Source organism: Rhinichthys klamathensis, unplaced genomic scaffold, assembly GCF_029890125.1.
Source record: "Rhinichthys klamathensis goyatoka isolate OS25496 unplaced genomic scaffold, OSU_Roscu_1.1 h1tg000177l_1, whole genome shotgun sequence".
Taxonomy (NCBI): Eukaryota; Metazoa; Chordata; class Actinopteri; order Cypriniformes; family Leuciscidae; genus Rhinichthys; species Rhinichthys klamathensis.
This window is the reverse complement of record NW_026606706.1, coordinates 967583-985405: the sequence shown is the minus strand read 5'-3', so window position 1 is coordinate 985405 and position 17823 is coordinate 967583. Positions and strand designations below refer to the sequence as shown.

General features: G+C 36.7%; 2 protein-coding genes across 3 annotated transcripts; one reads left to right on the top strand and one right to left on the bottom strand.

Moving 5' to 3' along the window:
- The first annotated feature begins 1475 nt into the window (after positions 1–1475).
- On the top strand, positions 1476–4875 carry zgc:113314 (uncharacterized protein LOC619272 homolog). 2 transcript variants are annotated; one of them, XM_056260668.1, is made up of 8 exons: positions 1476–1530; positions 1724–1824; positions 2429–2506; positions 2895–3023; positions 3766–3894; positions 4004–4132; positions 4444–4495; positions 4722–4875. In XM_056260668.1, exons 1-8 carry the CDS (start codon positions 1479–1481, stop codon positions 4787–4789), a joined length of 738 nt encoding a protein of 245 aa, XP_056116643.1. In that variant the 5' UTR covers positions 1476–1478; the 3' UTR covers positions 4790–4875. The 2 variants fall into 2 exon arrangements, with proteins under 2 accessions (XP_056116643.1, XP_056116644.1); XM_056260669.1 differs by lacking the exon at positions 3766–3894.
- Positions 4876–6581: 1706 nt separating this feature from the next.
- On the bottom strand, positions 6582–10259 carry gja8a (gap junction protein alpha 8 paralog a). The gene is made up of 2 exons (XM_056260667.1): positions 9866–10259; positions 6582–9230 (listed from the first exon to the last, which is right to left on the bottom strand). Exon 2 carries the CDS (start codon positions 9215–9217, stop codon positions 7058–7060), a length of 2160 nt encoding a protein of 719 aa, XP_056116642.1. The 5' UTR covers positions 9218–9230; positions 9866–10259; the 3' UTR covers positions 6582–7057.
- Between the last annotated feature and the right edge of the window lie 7564 nt (positions 10260–17823).

Sequence of the window (17823 nt, the reverse complement as noted above, 5' to 3'; positions counted from 1 at the left end):
TGTATTATTAATGAATATATAAAATATATTGTTTCTGTTTTATAAAATTTAACCAGTGCTAATTTAAATAACATTAATGAATTTGAATGGATGAATAAACAAACATGTTGCCCAATTGTTATTTTTTTTATTTGTCTTTATTTATTATATTTTCAATGAACGATTAGTTACCTTTACATCATTAAAAATGGGTGTCTCAACTGTACCATGGTACTGTCTCAACTGTACCACATATGGGTACAGTTGAGACAAAGTTGAGACAAAAAGCACCTTATTTTTATGAGCTAATTGTGGAAAATATAAACTACTTATGAGTAATATTGATTGATAATATCTTAGTCTACAAGCTCATGAAATGTCATGTGGCATATCATGTGGAAATTCACGTCTTTTCAGCATCTATTTTTGTGTGAAAAATCAAAACGCAAAAAGTGTCTCAACTGTACCCAGTCTACCCTACCAATCATGAATGTGTTCTGTAAAGATCTCTTATCTGGTTCTAGAGAACTCACTGACTCAGTAATCCAATAATCAGTAATTATTAATTAGTATACCGTAATTCCTCAAATAAAGACCGGTATTCAAATAAACGCCGGGCCTCTGATAGTGGCCGGGGGCGTGGTCAACGCGGACAAATAAAGGCCGGTCTCAAATTAAGGCCGGGGAAAAAATAGTGTGAATAGGTACACTTTAAATGAGTGTACACTCAAAGACGGACGCGCTCAGCGCTTGTCATATATCACAACTATTCAGTGTTTTTAACCACATGTTTATTTTAGGTTTCAGACAAAAGATATATATGTGTATATATTTAAAAAAGAAAGTAGCCTATGTGAACAGCGTGGCAAAGAGAAACAAATTGAAGGCAGTAATAAATGCAACTAATTTTTCTTTAATTGCCTTTATCTCCCTCTACTTTCACACCAACCTAATTCAAACTTGAATTGCCATTGACCTCTTCCTCCAATTAGACTTTTGCCATTTACCCTTGTTATATATATATATATATATATATATATATATATATATATAGGCTATAGCCTATATATAGGCCTATATATATATATAGGCTAGGCCTATAGCCTAAATGTCTACCTACTACCAAATCTCTTCCCACTCTCAATATTTTTTTTTACAAGTTCTGTCATATCATTTATGTGTAGAGTCCAACAGAATCCCGGTACTATCCATTCCCTTTGTATTTGCCTCCAAAACGTCAATATTTATCAAATTGATGGTGATGACTGCCGGGACAGTACAGAAGAGACAACGATCGTATGCCCGCCCAATCTGCAAATCTGCAAAATCACGTGACAGTAAGGAAGGAAGTCTTTTTTATTGCCTACTCAGTGCTGCTAACAGAGGGGATTTTGAAAAAAATGTCACCGAGCCTTTTAAAAGCACGGCGATGCTACCGATTCAGTTAGCCTAGCTATGTTCCGAAGTGTTTGCCTACGAGGAGTACAATCCTAAAAACTATGAGGATTTTATCAATGCTCATTCAAAATCTGCAGGAATCGCGTAGAAAAGGTAAATCAATAAAGCATATATATATAATTAAAACTTACAGATAAAAAAAAAAATTAAGCTATGTGATGATCCTGAGTGATAGAGATGTGTGTATTCATTTAAAGTTAAAGCCGGATTGTCGTTCAGTTTGTTTTAGTTTCATATCCATAGATCAAAATTTACGTGCTATAATAATGTGTGTGCTCTTTTAAAGGACAAGATGTAATGTGGGATACTAATATTCCTTCGAAGGTTGAGGTGGAATATGATTGTATGTCTGAACCGTTCACAAAACCACAATTGTCCTCTACACTGGTAAGTTTTCATCATGAAACAATATAAAACCAACACTGCACATCTGGGCATATTTATATAAAGCTTCTTAGGCTTCAACTTATTTTTTACAAGAGGATCTTAATGCTTACATTAGGAATAGGATCAAAGGTAAAATTTTATATTCAAATATACTCCGATTAATTTGTTAAAGGGATACTTCACCAAAAAATTTAAATTCTGTTATCATTTACTCACCCTCAAGTTGTTGCAAACCTGTATGAGTTTCTTTCTTCTGCTGAACACAAAGGAAGATATTTTGAAGAACGATTGGAACCAAACAGTTGTTTGGCACCATTGACTTCCATAGTAGAAAAAAAAATACTATGGAAGTCAATGGTGCCCCACAACTGTTTGGTTCCAATCGTTCTTCAAAATATCTTCCTTTGTGTTCAGCAGAAGAAAGAAACTCATACAGCTGTGCAACAACTTGAGGGTGAGTAAACGATGACAGAATTTTAAAGTATCCCTTTAAAATAGCCTAGAAAACCAATCTCTACCATGACTGCTTTGTTTTGAAGGACAATTCATACATGGACAAGCCTGTCACTTAATATTTTTTGTCTACGTCTTTGTATCCACACAGAAACAAAGCATCACCATGGAGACTTTTAAACACATTATAACAGACCTGGCAACACAGTTAGATAGAGTCACAACAAAGGTACATTACTAATTGTTACTGTTGGTACGTTTGTTTTAGACATTTTATCCAATCAGATGATCTCTTGACATGCCTCAATCCCTTTGTCTCATTTCAAAGGCTGCTTAAGTCAATGATGATGCCTCATTTCAGTAAAGTAACCATTACATTCTAAAGTCATAATGAAATCATAACAATTTACACTTCACAAGGAATAATGGTCAATTTTATAATGGTTAGGCTACTTTTGTGAAATAAGACATCCTCATTTGATGACATATGCGGCCGACAAATGCGCCTTTGAAATGAGACACAGCTTAATAATGATCCATTGAGAGATCATCTACATCATCATTCTTTTGTCTAGACGCTGAGTGAGTAAGTTTTGCTATTTCATTTTCTATTATAGGTTTTTGGAAAGTCCCAAGCTTACAATGTGGTGGATGACTTGAGTTTGGAGGAGTGTGAAGTTTTCATTGTCAGATGGTCTGAGGATCTGAAGTGTTTGCGTGGAAAATACAGAAGCCACCTAGGCAAGGTAAAATATCTCAATATCTCAATATATCTGTGTTTGTAACTACACACAGGGTCCAAGTTTAACGCCTTTTCTAAAGTGCCAAATGCGAGAATTGTTTTTTTATCAGGAAATAAAACGCTGATGGGCCTGTTACTTTATCAGGAAATGCTAGTCTGTTGAATCTTGCATGACTCCCACAAAGATTAGCTTCTAAAGAACTCAGAACTCCATGGTGAAATATTGCATTCCATTCCAATATATGTATTTCATGGAAGAAACACCCACACTTCAAACCTACACTATATTTCCATATCATTTGGAATGTATTTGAATTGATGATTTGCATTTGTTAATCAGCTGCAAAATGTGGATATGTGCTTTTATTTGCACATTTATTTCCATGAAGTAAAGGAGAATGAAAAGGAAACCAGATAATCAGTTAGGGTGTTTCAATAACTAGGCTAGTCCCTTTGGTTCATTATACTGTTGGTAACAGCTTATAGTTTATGATATTTATAGGTATGGTCATGTTGATGTCAGTCTACTGCTGCTGGTGAACTCCATAAAAAAGTAGTGTGGTGTTTCGTGTACTTGCGTCAACAGTATAAAGATGGCCTATACAGAAAGCTATCAGAACCATGAGAAAACATTCAGTGTCTGCTGTAGGGATATAAGACATGCATAATGCAAATTGCAAGTATTGCAGATACAACAAAAAGATTGTTAAAAGGTAGTTAATGTTTAAATATTTGTATTTCATCAGATATTCAATGTTGAGAGATTCAAAAGGAGTCTGGAAGGTCTAAACACCAGAGAAGATAAAGTTCAGAAACTGACAGAAGCTCATAAAGATTTTTACTGGTTTATTTATATTTTGAAGTCACTTCCAAAGGTTAGTCATGATAAAAAAAGCTTTATTACTTGATCATACTGTCATTTTAAGCCCATACATATGAATATGGATTTATCTGCCTTGTTAATTTTCTCTTGTTTTTGTTTAGTCCTCAGTGTGTCGAGAAGGATGTGCTAGAGTAGAGCTGTTGAATCTTTACAGACTGTGGAAGAAAGGGCAGCTGATCAGCATGCTTCCTATCATGGACTTTATCATGAAGACACTACTCAAGGAAAAGGTATCATGTTGAGATCATGTTTCTCTTTTGTTTGTTTTCTTGTTTATATGTTACTCCACCATTATAATCATCCACATGTGTGAAATTGTTTATAAGCCTTGTTTCACTCTTCCATTTAAAATATATCTTAAAAGCAACTCAAAAGCAACTGCTTTTATTGGGTGTCTAGATCTTAGGGTCCTTCCTATTAGATTTGACTGCCGTTTGAAAACCAATTTAAGTTTAAATATAGAACTGACCCTAAACCATCTGGAATTGCAGATGGTGGCATAGATGATCTATGTAAATAACTCTTGGTTTCATGACTTTAGGATTCCATTTTGAAACGGAGGCTTCAACATAGATCAGCATTGATGGAAACAGGTGGGGATTTTGTATTTACATATGTGTAATATTCACCTTAGAATGTGTGGGTGGTGTTTTTTGTAAGCAGTAAGCACATATGGTAAGTTGTGCATTTATAAGAAAAGGGAAAGAGATAATCACTTTCTGTATGACATTACATTCCTGTAAAATTCCAAAACATGTCTCCCATTACTTTATTTTTCTAATTTCTAACTACTTCTAATTCTCCGTCTCTCCATTTTAGGTTCATGTGTACCACTGGAATTTAAACTGCATATTCTAAAAGACTTAATGATGAAATTCTCACTTTAGCATTAATGTACCACCTTTGTGATCAAACTGAATGACAGCTCTCAAGGAATGGGAGCCTGAGTGAGCCAAGAACCATCACAAACAATAGTAACCTTTACAGCCTGCTTGGAAGAACTATTATAGCTGCTGTGTAGCTAATGGAATGAGACAAGAGAGACAACACAGGACATTCCCCAAATTTCACTGTTTTATTGGAATTTTGTAAACAGTTCTAAGGAATCATCTGAGTCCAAGAGAATTGCTTGGGGTATAGATTTCCAATATGACCTTCCAGATTCAGAATGGAGCCAGATATGTGTTAAAGCCCAGAATCTGTCAATTAACACTAGATTTAAGCTGATCCAATATAACTGGGTAATGCGTACAGATGTCACCCCTGAAAAGTTAAATAGGTTTAAGAAATCCCAGATATCTGTTTTAAATGGCAAAAACATAAGGGTACATTCTTCCATTGTATCTGGGAATGTGAGGTGATCAAGACATTCTGGCAAAAAGTGACAGCACTTATTTCTTCAATTATTTCAAAACCAATTCCAATGACCCAATGACCATTTTACTAAGGAGAGCCAAATGTGAATTTTGACTGTTCCTGCACTTTCAATTTCATTATGAATTCTTTTATATGGTTTCTTGTAAATAGCAACTATAATGATCACAGGCATTCAGTGGCACTCTGTACTTGTAAGCCACCAATGTATTCATGTGTTGCAATGCAACAGCTCTAAACCCACAGTAACGTTATAGGTCAGGCACTGATGAGAAGTCTTAACAGTTTACAGCTAGTATGTTGGCAAATTAGACTAGAGTAAATCAAATAGGTCAGAAAAAGTCTTTTGATAGTGAAAAAGTTAATTGTCAATGCAAAATCACATGATATATTAATAAATGAAAATATTTTGACACATTTGTTTACTTCATGTATGTGGGTTTTTTTTAATCTTCCCAGATTGGCCTAGTTGTGTATGATGAGGTACTTTCAGTTTCTCTTTTTGGGACTGTGGTTGTTAATTATTTTCAGTGTATTATCAGAAGGTTTTAATTAAATAAATAAAAATACAAATTTTATTAAAATTGATTTGAAATTTAAGACGTTAGTAAAACCTTGAGTTATAATATATTTGGCCACTAGAGGTCATAAAAGGTTCGTTTCTCAGTGTTGTCCTGTGAAGTGCACTTTCATACCTTTTCTGCAGATATAATTTAGTCTTTCTACATTTTAAAAGAAATTATGTCTCAGGTTAGGTGAAAATCTTTATCCTGCACAACAGACAAACACAAGGCTCTTTAGTCATCACTCATTGTATCTTTATTATCAGATAAAATCTTGACATATAAACCAGTAAATGATCATTGTATCTGGTGAGAGGTATTGCACACAGCATAAAATTATTGTTATAAATCGTTTTTAAATGATACAGTCCATCTAAATATGGATCTAAATTTGGGAACTATCATTTTTTTAAAACTCTTTTTTAATGGACTTGAACACCATTGGTAGTAGCAATTTGGTAGTAGCAATTCAGAACAACTCAAAAAAGGATGTGAATGTTATACACAAATTGGTGGATTTATAAACAATAACACAATTATTTCTATGGCCCAGGATCAGCATGTAACAATGAATGGCAAATGTATAGATAAACATAACTATTAAACACAACCGACAGATGAGGCATAAATTGAGAATGTGAGATTATTTACTCCCTGTGACTATCCCTGTGGATTTGTAATAAATGCTATGAAAAAAAAATGCTAAAATCAAGACTATTTTTTTGTTGTTGTTTGTTTTTGCTTGTATTCTTTGACCTTTCTAGCTTCAAAACATAAATGTTTGACATTTAAAAAAAAAAAGAATTAAAATTGTGTTAGGAAAATATGTCTTTAACACTTTTCACAGCGAGAAATTAGCTACTTTTTAGAAAGTGGCTAATGTTTATATTTTTACCGTATAAGCTATTCATATGATTTTTTTTTTTCAGTTTCTTTTGCATTGCTTTTAAGATTAACTCGGATCTGGGACACCTAGGGTACCACAGAGGGGTGCTATGGGGCTTAATTTTGGGAAATGATATTTTTCTCAATTATTACAAATTCTTATGCATGAAAATACATAGCTGCCTTTATACTTCAGTATAAAGGGGAGCATCATTTGGGATCAGATTTTGAAAACTCCTGATCTAGAAAACATGCAGTATGCTGGTCCACCTGATAATGTGGCACTAGAGAAATTTGGAATCAAAGAATTTGATTAAGTTTCTGTTTGGTCAGTCATATAGTTAGATCATCTGACCTGGCTCTGCTGCTCCCTTTGCTAAGACGACTTAATGATCTTGTTTCCTCTGTTGTCTCTAGTTCCAGAGCTACAAGTGGAACATCCATCACCTCCTCTATGGCCTCCAAGGCTTTTGATTTTTCAGAACACTCCTTCTCAGGGCCTCCAGTTTCCACAGAGTCTTCTTCTTTCTCATCCCACTCCCTAGAGCCTTTCAACTCCTCTGGATCCTCTATCTCTAATGATACCCCATCCTTCCCCAAAGTTTTCACCTGTACAGAGTCAACTGAAAGTCCTAGAGCTTTATCTAGAACTTCCTCACCTGTATTGAATGCAGTCTCAATAGGTCTATTCTCATTTAGATTTTCTAAAACTTCATCCTTACCCATCCTTACATCTTCTAGACCACAACTTCTTCCTGCATCCACTAAATCCTCTAGAGCACCACCCTTTCCTATATTATTTACATCTTCTAAAGTTCCACCCACTCCTGTGTCTACTTCATCCCTTTGAACTCCATCCCCTTCTGTATCTTCTACATCCCCCTGAGCTTTGTCCTTTCCCAAATCCACTTCATCCCCAATGGGCTCTATGCCAGATACATTTGACCCTACAACCTCCCCTAAAGCCTCAGACTTTTGTTCCCCCAAATCTCCAGCAATCTTCTCATCATCTAAAGTTTTTACCTCCTCCAAAATGTCCTCATTTACAAAAGGCTCAATCTCACAAAGTTCTCTCTCTTCATCAAACACCCCAATTTCTGTCCCTTCCTCTACCACATCAGGTAAACCCTCTTCTTCTCTTAACCCCTTGTCCTTATAGGTGTTATCCTCCTTTCCCCTAATTTCCTGTGAGATTTCATTCTCTTCAGCTCCTGAAAAGTTTTCCTCTTGTGTTGGCTCAGCATCTACCAAACTCTTTTTCACTGACTTTTCCTCAGTTGCCTCTCTACTGGCCAGTTCTCTTAGATCTATATCCAGACTCTCCTCAAGTGATATTAAATATGTTTCCTCCACACTTTCTCCCTCTGATCGCTCCTCCAGTACTTCTGGTAAAGCTGCCTGAGTCTTTAAGCTGTCTACCTCATCTCCTTCCCGAAGTAGCTCCTCTGGGAGCTTTGATAGTGTCTCTGTGACCTGAATGAAGGAGGGTTGAGTCTCATCACAAATGATTGTCTCCTCTACAGGTGGAGCTGTTGGCACAACTGCCTCCTGACTCCTTTTCTGCTCCTTCTCCAGTTGAGGTGAGAAGAACTGTCCCTCTTCCATACCGACCTCAGCTAGTGGATATATGTGTGCAACCTCGTCTATCTTCTCCTCTTCAAGGTGCCTATAGCCTTTGCGTTTTTGGACAGGGGTGTTTAAGAGAAACGGTAAGCTTCTCTCCGGTGGTCCAAGAGGTTCCAACTGTGCAGGAGCTGGTCGATGAAACACAAAGCGGATCTTCTTCAAGCCAAGGTGGCTGATCTCCACAAAGTTGAGGAACAATGAAACACAAGCAACTGCCAGCATGAAAATGATGAAGATAGTCTTTTCGGTGGGCCGGGAGACGTAGCAGTCCACCGTGTTGGGGCACGGCCAACGACTGCACTGGTACAGTGGCAGGATGCGGAACCCGTAGAGGAAGTATTGTCCGACTACAAAACCTACTTCAAACAGAGCTTTGAAGATGATATGGCATATATAGGTGCAAAGCAAGGTTCCCTCGAGTCTGAACTTTTTGCTACTCTTCGTACTGGTCTCCTTGGTGGTGCGAACACTTCCCTGATCCGTCGCTAGGGGAAGACGCTCCTCACCTATTTCCTGTTGGTGGCTAACCTCAGCTTCTTCACGCTCCTTGCGCTTCTCCTCCATATGAATGTAATGGACAGCATGGCCGACGTATACAAGCGAAGGTGTGGATACAAAAATGATCTGTAACACCCATAGACGGATGTGAGAGATCGGAAAGGCCTCATCGTAACACACGTTCTCACAACCTGGCTGCTTAGTGTTACATATGTAATCAGACTGCTCGTCTCCCCAGACAAACTCGGCAGCCGTGCCCAGAATTAAGATGCGGAAAATGAACAGCACCGTGAGCCAAACACGGCCAATCACAGTGGAGTGCTCGTTTACTTCCTCCAAAATATTACCCAAGAAGCTCCAGTCTCCCATGATTGTATATTAGCTGTGTACAAGAAAGACAAAAAGGAATTAGGGAGAAACAAGATGACACAAGTGTCGGTAGCACTTTATTTACATGCTATGTACTTATTATAGTAATTGGAATAACTGGGTAATTACTAAGTAACCCTGAACCTACCCCTTAACCTAATCTTAACCCATCTACTAACCTTATATCACCCAGTACTCTCTTAGGTAAGTACACATGAGTGCACATAGCCTACTGTTAAAATAAAGTGCAATACAAGTGTCTTTTACATTATCCAGTGATGCATAATAAGCCTGACACATACATAATAAATACATAATACACACTTGTTGTTTTTTATACAGCATTTTCAAAATATAGTTAGTGATATCACAAAAAATACTTTCCAAGTGTACCTTCTCACTAATCTGTAAACCTTCTTTTTAAACAAAACTAGACTGAACTGACCATTTACAAACAGGACCAGGAAACAACTGTAAGACTCAGATATGCCATTGCCAAAACACATCACCAATGGGTTCACATTCAACAATCTAAGCCATCTGCACATCTTAGACATAAAAGAAAACAATTTTAAAAGACAAAAACTATACATATAAGCTTTTGCATGAAAAGGAGAGCCAATGTGAACTTTGCTCAAACACGGTCACCTTTGCAGTGGTGGATTCAATGCAGTCCAGTTCTGTCTGTTGCTCCTGGTGCCCTGCGGGGCGAATTGAACTCCTGTCCCCCAGTCACCCAAACTCAGTCCTCGTCCTTGTCGCACCACTGAGCAGATGTGAGCGAATGGGCTATGATGGCTGCTTTTCATGCCTGCCGTAGAGTTTAAGCTGCTAACTAGATGCCCTTTATGCACCAGACCACGAGTGTTGATGCAGAAGACAATAGGATCAACAGACCCGCAGCCAGAGGGGCCAGAGGGACAGGACACCATCCACAGGCCCAAACCAAGAGCACACGCTAAAAAATAAATAAAATAAAACTGGGGCATGAGGTCCACAGCAATGGCCAACTTCATCATGATATAAATGCTGTAGGGATGTATCAGATGATGAAAACTGAAAACAGAAAAATCTGTGGTCAAACTTCCTGTTCTGTTTACTTTAAATAATATAAAATGCATACAGTATTTTTTAAAAGAAAGTGCCAGTAAAAACATTAGCATCGTTACTAATAGCTGCTGAAAGATTCAGCTTTGCAATCACAGGAACACATTTTAAAACTTTAAAAAAAATATTGAAATCTAAATTATTTTAAATTGTAATAATATTTCACAATATTACTTAAAAAAAATAAAAATTTTACACTGTATTTTTGACCAAATAAATGCAGCCTTGGTGACCAATTTTCTTTAAAAACAGTTTTTGAATGCTGGCAGAAAACAGAGAAAGTGAAAAATTAGATCTGTTTTATGATCATGTACAGCAATGAGAACTGGGAAACTGTGCCACAAACTTCATGACATGGTTGCTCATGTTAGGCGGAGCAGCATTTTGGTATTACAGTGTTTGTGTTTCACTGTATGAGTGGGATACACAGTAAATTATCCACACACAAATCTTCAACAAAATGTTGCTGCACTTTAAGCCAAAAGACCTTATGACAACAGAGATATTTCACAAACAGACAGCCTTAGGAAATGGTGATAATAAAGCATTTGGGCACACACATGCAGGAAAGCTGGGTGTTGGAGGTATAAGGTTTAATGGTTTTGTGATAACGGGGCAACAGTGCAGCGCAATGGCATATTTATGATATCGGCCAGGAAGCTCAAACACACATACACACATGGATAAACTTCAACAATACCCTGTTAAAAAACTTCCTGCGCAGCTGAATCATTGGCCAGACACATTCTTGTCAGTGTTGGTTCACACCAAGATTTTAAACAGTACGCAAAGCACCAATGTTTAAAAGTCGGGAAATGTGTATAGTCTGAGTTATTTTGGCGTTTTCGGGTTTATATGTTTTGACTGTTTCTCTTACTGTGGCAGTCCTGATCAAGAGAGCACATGAAACAGTTGGCAAAATCCTATACTTAGGAATGGTTTATTTAAAGTTTGGGATTGTTTAGCACTTATCTAAACTGTTGAATTATTGTTGTCAGGGGAAACAGTTTGTGCTACAAGTTTCAGAGGGAAAACAACATGACTGACAGTCAATGGGCAATGTTTTATGCTACATAGACGGAGAGTTTATTCCAAGATACACAATTCATTTCCCCATACTGCACAGTATCTCTCATAAACATTTGACTGGTTGTTGTGTACATAAGGACCAAACATCAAGATAAAGAGAAGAGCACAATTAACTAACTGCTTAATGGAAGACTGAAGCCTGTGTCACTTATGTTGTTCTTATATATATATATATATGTGTGTGTGTGTGTGTGTGTTTATGTGTGTGTGCTAAAGGCTATATTGAAAACAAACATAGTGCACAAACACTTTACATTTGTCATCATTTAATAAAATTATGATGCCAAATGTGTCATCAAAATTTTAACTTTTGTCCTATAACATGTTGCCACCTCACCATTAATCATAAACCTGCCATTGATATAGTAGGTTGCACATCATATCTGTTATAGGGAAACAATAAAAGGGAAACAATAAAAGGTGGAACTAGAATTATATCAATACAGAAATATTAATAATAGTAATGCGTAAAACAGTAAATAATAGTAAATAAAAAAATCTAAATGTAATAGTTAATGCTATGCAATAGTTCAGTGACTTCATGGTATTCTCTGCAATTTAGACCCTAGTAATTGTTCCCTAGAAGGGTTTGTGTGTTGATATAGTGGACACTAGCAGGATAAGCCACACAGGACTGTCAGTGAATAGTGATAGGATGACACAGAAAGACATGATGTCATTCTAGAGCATTGAGCCTATGGAGCATGTGCAGTCAGGCATGAGCCCACATCGTGCCAATGCAGCAGACACTCATGAAGCTATAGCACAGCTATCAAATGCTGCTCACATTACATTTCCTATATAATGAAATCTGATTTATTGATTTATTTTTGTTAAATCAGCTTTTATATCTTGAAATTCTTAACGCTGACAACATTTAGTGTTACATGCTCACTAAAATCACCCTAACATCAGTTAATTAAAAATGTTTGCAGTCTGGCATCATTTGTTTGCAATTGCTACTTTGTTGGATGTCTTATCTAATAGGCTACATTCATACATTTTTGACAGGTGAGACTTAAGTGCCAAATGTTTTTTGATGGCACTGTAAACCTAAAGTATTCGAAACCAATGCACTTTGTGTATTTCAGTAATTCACCGTCTTGCCTTGAGAAAAATTAAGTATCCTTGAAATTGACTTAATGTATTTTGAAATTTACATTTCTATAACAAGCTTCATGCGTCATTCAGAGATACAACCATTTAAATTCAAGTCAAAGCAATTTCTCACTCTGTCTACATTACAAATTTCCTATAGATGAATAAATGCAGACTTCAGCAGCTCTTCATTGCTGAAAAGAGGATGAAGATGCTAAGGAGGGTCATTGATGCTAGAATCATCATTAAAAAAGACACTGATGGATCAAAGGACCAAGAAAGTAAAAAAAAAAAAAACATTTTAAGTCTTCAAATAAGGAGTCATGTTTGTCCTGCATGTGTCTGGACAGAAAAGGGTGCCCATAACATTTTAGAAACCATTAAACTTAAAGGGATAGTTCTCCCAAAAAATAATTTACACACCCTCAAGTTGTTCCAAACCTGAATGCATTTCTTTCTTCTGCTGAACATAAAAGAAGATATTTTTGAAGAATGTCAGTAACCAAACAGTTGATGGGTCATTGACTTCCATAGTATTATTTTTTTTCCCATTCTATGGAAGTCAACGGGGGCCCATTAACTGTTTGGTTGCCCATATTCTTCAAAATATCTTCTTTTGTGTTTAGCAGAAGTAATTCATACAGGTTTGGAACAGCTTTAGGGAGAGTAAATGATAACAGAAATTTTGAATATATCCCTTTAAAGTTAGTGTGAAATAATGCACCTTCATTCAATCTCGACCCTGTTCACACCTCCAGTGTGTCTCTTCATTTCTCCTCATTATTCCTGAACTGAGCCTCACTTCCTGTGGGAACTATTTTTCGGACCTTTCCAATGATTGTTTAATTAATTTAACAGTATATACAAAAGCATTCTCTTCACTTCCCCCATGTACACAAAAACTGTTCTCACCGAGCTCAGTTTATACACACTGAGTTTTTCACTCACCCCAAGCGGACATCAGCCCATGCCAACCTAAACTCTTGATTAGAGTGTGCGTTTGAACGATTACGTGTGCCGTGTTTATGGGTGTATGGAGCAGGTAACTGTGCTGAGGTCATTGTGCCGGTCGACCGGTTGTGGTCATAAAGAACACCTCGTTGGGTGCGACGGTCGGCGCTGCCCAGCTGCAATTGTGTTTGCGAGAGGAACAAATGTTGATTTTGGATAGAGGTGAAAGACCTGGCTTTCTCCGTTGTTCCTCTAGACAGACCAGACACACCCTCACCTCTACTGACCTGTTGATATCATCAGGTCTGCAGAGTGCTTGACTGACCTGATTGTGAAACATATGACAATAATATAGATGTCCACTAAAAATAATACAGTGTTTCTCAAATGGTTTTGCTTATATTGAACATTAAAATGATGACCGAACTAAGCACCAAAATGTTCTCAAAATCAAAATTCATTCAGTCATTGAATCATTCACTCAACAGTCTCTTTCAACAACAACAACAACAACAAAAAAGGATTCTCGAGGAACTATCAAGTAACTGTTTATATATTTTATTTTTTATTATTTACTAATAAAAAGGGTGTTCGCGCCTTCACAGCGTCACAGCCCGCCAGAATGGGCGTGGCTTAGCGTATATAAGCAGGGCTCGGAGGCTGTTTCTCTGATTTTCATCTCTTCAGCGAAGCTTTCCGCATCGCTGGATCTAGAGAGAAGCCGCTGCCGCCGTTGAGAAAAGCGACAAGCCAGCTTAGGACAGCGCTTAGGAGAAGCCGGTGTTGTGCCGAATTTCGACCCCCGCCAAATTATTACCCCCCTAGCATTGGTAGGTTTAGGATTAATTGTGGGGGAGGGGTTAGGATTAGGGGCGGGGTTGGGATTAGGCAATCAGGTACTGACTTCAACGAGGGGGGTAATAATTTGGCAGGGGGTCGAAATTCGGCACAACACCGGCCGTCTTCGCCACCTTCAGCCATCCGTGCGAGCTACGCTATCCGGCGACATATCCTTTTAAGCTTCATTTTACGTTTAATGCTTCAGAAAATAGGAACATAGTGAGCATCCATGCTCCCTGGTTTTCATGGTGCATTGTGAGACTTTTTAAAGAGCTAATATTTCAGTGAACTGAAAGCGTTTTGCAACTGAAACAACCCTTAAAATGTCTGACTCCCTGATCAAAGCCCTGACTACTGAACTACAGTAATGGTCGATTCAGATTTGACTTTCTTTAGAAATATTTTTGCTGGCAGATCAAAAACGTATAAAATGATTTTACTGTTGAATAAATACAATATTACACTTGCAATCGTGCTGTTGGTATTGATGGTCACAGCTCGCTGATATTTGAAACAACATTGTGTAATACAAAATATAACAAAATAATAAAATAAAATTTTGGCACATACAAAAGCCCTCCATCACTGATTATTTCATTCTGTGTACAAGAGACAAATCTCAGAAACACGTGATAAGCCTAAATTGGGGAAACAGACTCCACGCATGAGAAGAATGAGAGACAGGGAACCAGAGCGGCAGCAGGCATACGTACCAGCAGATACAAGCTTCCTTTTCCTCAAATTCAATACTTCTAATGAACAAGTGATTTCCTATGGAAGTTATCGCCACAAAGGGTTCAAAAGGACGGACTGCCAGTAGTGTGGGAGCCGAATATTAAAATCAGTGCTTCAAGTTCAAGTTTTGTTGTTTGAGTCATTCATGTTTCGTTAATATCACTAATTTATATTGGTCAGTGCAAATGAGTCAGTTTTAAAAGTAAGGCAAGAGAAACCGTTCTTTGAAAGTTCTCTTGAGAAAGTTATGACTCACAACACCAAGTATTTACCTCATTGTTTTAGTTCATTTGATTTGGATAACCAATAAGTAACGAGACACACAATGGGCATTCAGACATTTTCCTTATTAGGTTATTGTATTTGGTCTTTGAACTATAACTTTTGCAAAAAATGTCAAGTAATTTAAATTTCACTCACAATATAAACTCAGAAAAAAAGAGAAACGTCCTCTCATATTCAACAGCTATTTGACAGACAGTTGATGTACCCCGCAGCCGCTGACTTCCATAGTAGGAAAAAAATGCTATGGAAGTCAATAGGTTACATCCACTGTTTGGTTACCAACATTCTTCAAAATATCTTCTTTTGTGTTCAGCAGAAGAAAGAAATTCATACAAGCAAAGGGTGAGGGTGAGTAAATGATGACATCATTTTCATTTATAAGTGAAACTATTCCATTAACCATTTTAATAAAATAAATCTGATGTCAACGGATCATAAAACAATCACTTAAGTCACACTTTTGCACTTCAAGTCTAACCATATAAATGTATTTTCACATGACTTTGGTTTTAACCAAATAACTGAAAAACAATGAAAGTATGTTTTCAATTATTTTCTTGTCATCTAAATATTAAATGTCTGTGATGTGCTTTTGAATTATTTATTATTAGCGCTTATATGGGTGTGAACCTTGAAAGCGCTTGGTTAGTCTGACATCTCTATATTTGACCTTTTTTTTTATAATTCTGTCTGAAATTCAGGAAACTTCAGATGTCATTTTTATTGTTTGTATGTGCTACTGATTTTGAAGTATACATTTTTCTTGACAAACACAAATAAATAAATATTAATACATTTATTAATACAAAATAATGGATACAAAATTATAATATTTAGTATTTTAATATTTTTAGTTTTGCTAAAACACAGCTCTAAAAATCATTTAAAGATTTAATGCAGCGAATCTTGCAAACTTGGCAAATCAAGTGATTAGCTTTTACTCAAATCAAAGATGATTACATAACAGATCACCCAGCTATATGTTATTATTGAGGTGCACTTGCAAATCTGTGTTGACTGTTGTTCAACAGAATAAAGGAAACAGTGGCCACCAAAAAAGAGCCATTTGAAGAGCCATTTGTTAAGAAGTGTAAATGTTCTCTAACCCTGTTATGTACAACCTATAAACAAGCAAGCATATAAACTGGCAAAGCATATTTGTTAAGGTCAAAGGAGGAAATGATTGATTGTTCTCTTCAACCTGACAGGAAGCAGACCCTGGACTTCCTGTAGCGTAGCAATGGTCACACTAGGGGGCCAATGCTGAGATGCTGCTGAAACAATGGATGATGAAGATGAGGGAGGGAAAAAAATTGAGAAAAAATGGGAAAGGAACCGAATAAACAGAAGAAAGAAATGCATAAGCCATGGGAAAAGGCTCTGGACTGTCAGTCACATTAGACAAACTGAATGTATGAGACCAAAGCAGCAGCAAAACCTATAGTTTTTACATTTTCTGAAGAAAACGGGAGTTCTTGTCAGTGAAAGATCACTCCCAAAGTCCTATGTTGTAATGAGTGGCTGCCAGGGTGTTGCTAAGGTGTTCTGCTTGATGTTTAACGGTTCTCACAGTGCATTTTCCCGCCAATGCAGACTGAATACCATATTTTAAGAGTTTCCAGTTTTGTCAGTAAATTGTCCGCAACGTCCCTGAATTTGCCGCGCAAAACAGAGTGATCGACCAGAGTAGTGCCATACAGAACGAATAAACGAATTTATGAACCAGCTCTTTATAGAGGATCAAAACCATACAGTGCATCTAATGTAGTTTGACTCTCGAACGAATGACTCTAATGAGTCGGTTTAGCGTATCAAACACATACAACCTTCAACTGACTGTGAGATTTAAATCAGTATAATTACTGACTGGTTGTTCAATGTGTAAGGATACAAATTATGAGTTTTTTCAGTAGCTTATAACATAAAAAGCCAACTAATACACACTGTAAAAAATGATCGTGATTTTAACGGTAAAAGACTGTAAAAATGCTACAGTGCAAAACTGTTAATTGGTTAACAGAAAGTTTCCTTACTATATACGGTAAATAACTGTGATAAATCTAACGGTACATTTAATGTAATTTTACTGTAAAATACCGTTAAATGTACAGTTTTTGAAAGTGAAAAAGAAAAACTCATTGTATAATTTACAGTGAAAAAACTTAAACAGTTTTCCCACAATTCCCTGCGTGACATTTCACATTTGATGTATTTTTGTTGAAATAACTGTTTCTTCTTAGTTTTCTTAGTTCTTTTCTAATCAGTTATGTACATTAGAGTTTTATGTTACATTTAATGTTGTTAAATTAATGTTTATTGCATTTTTAAAATTGCATGTGTGTTACCATGATGGTGTTTAATGTTTGTGCGAATGACACTGTGCAGCTTCTTTATAATAGTATTAACTTTCTTATGGAAGAGCTGCTTGTGATGAGCTTTGATTTATCATGTGACTTTCATCACTGCTGTGATGATTGATGGTTGTCAGTATATTACAATGG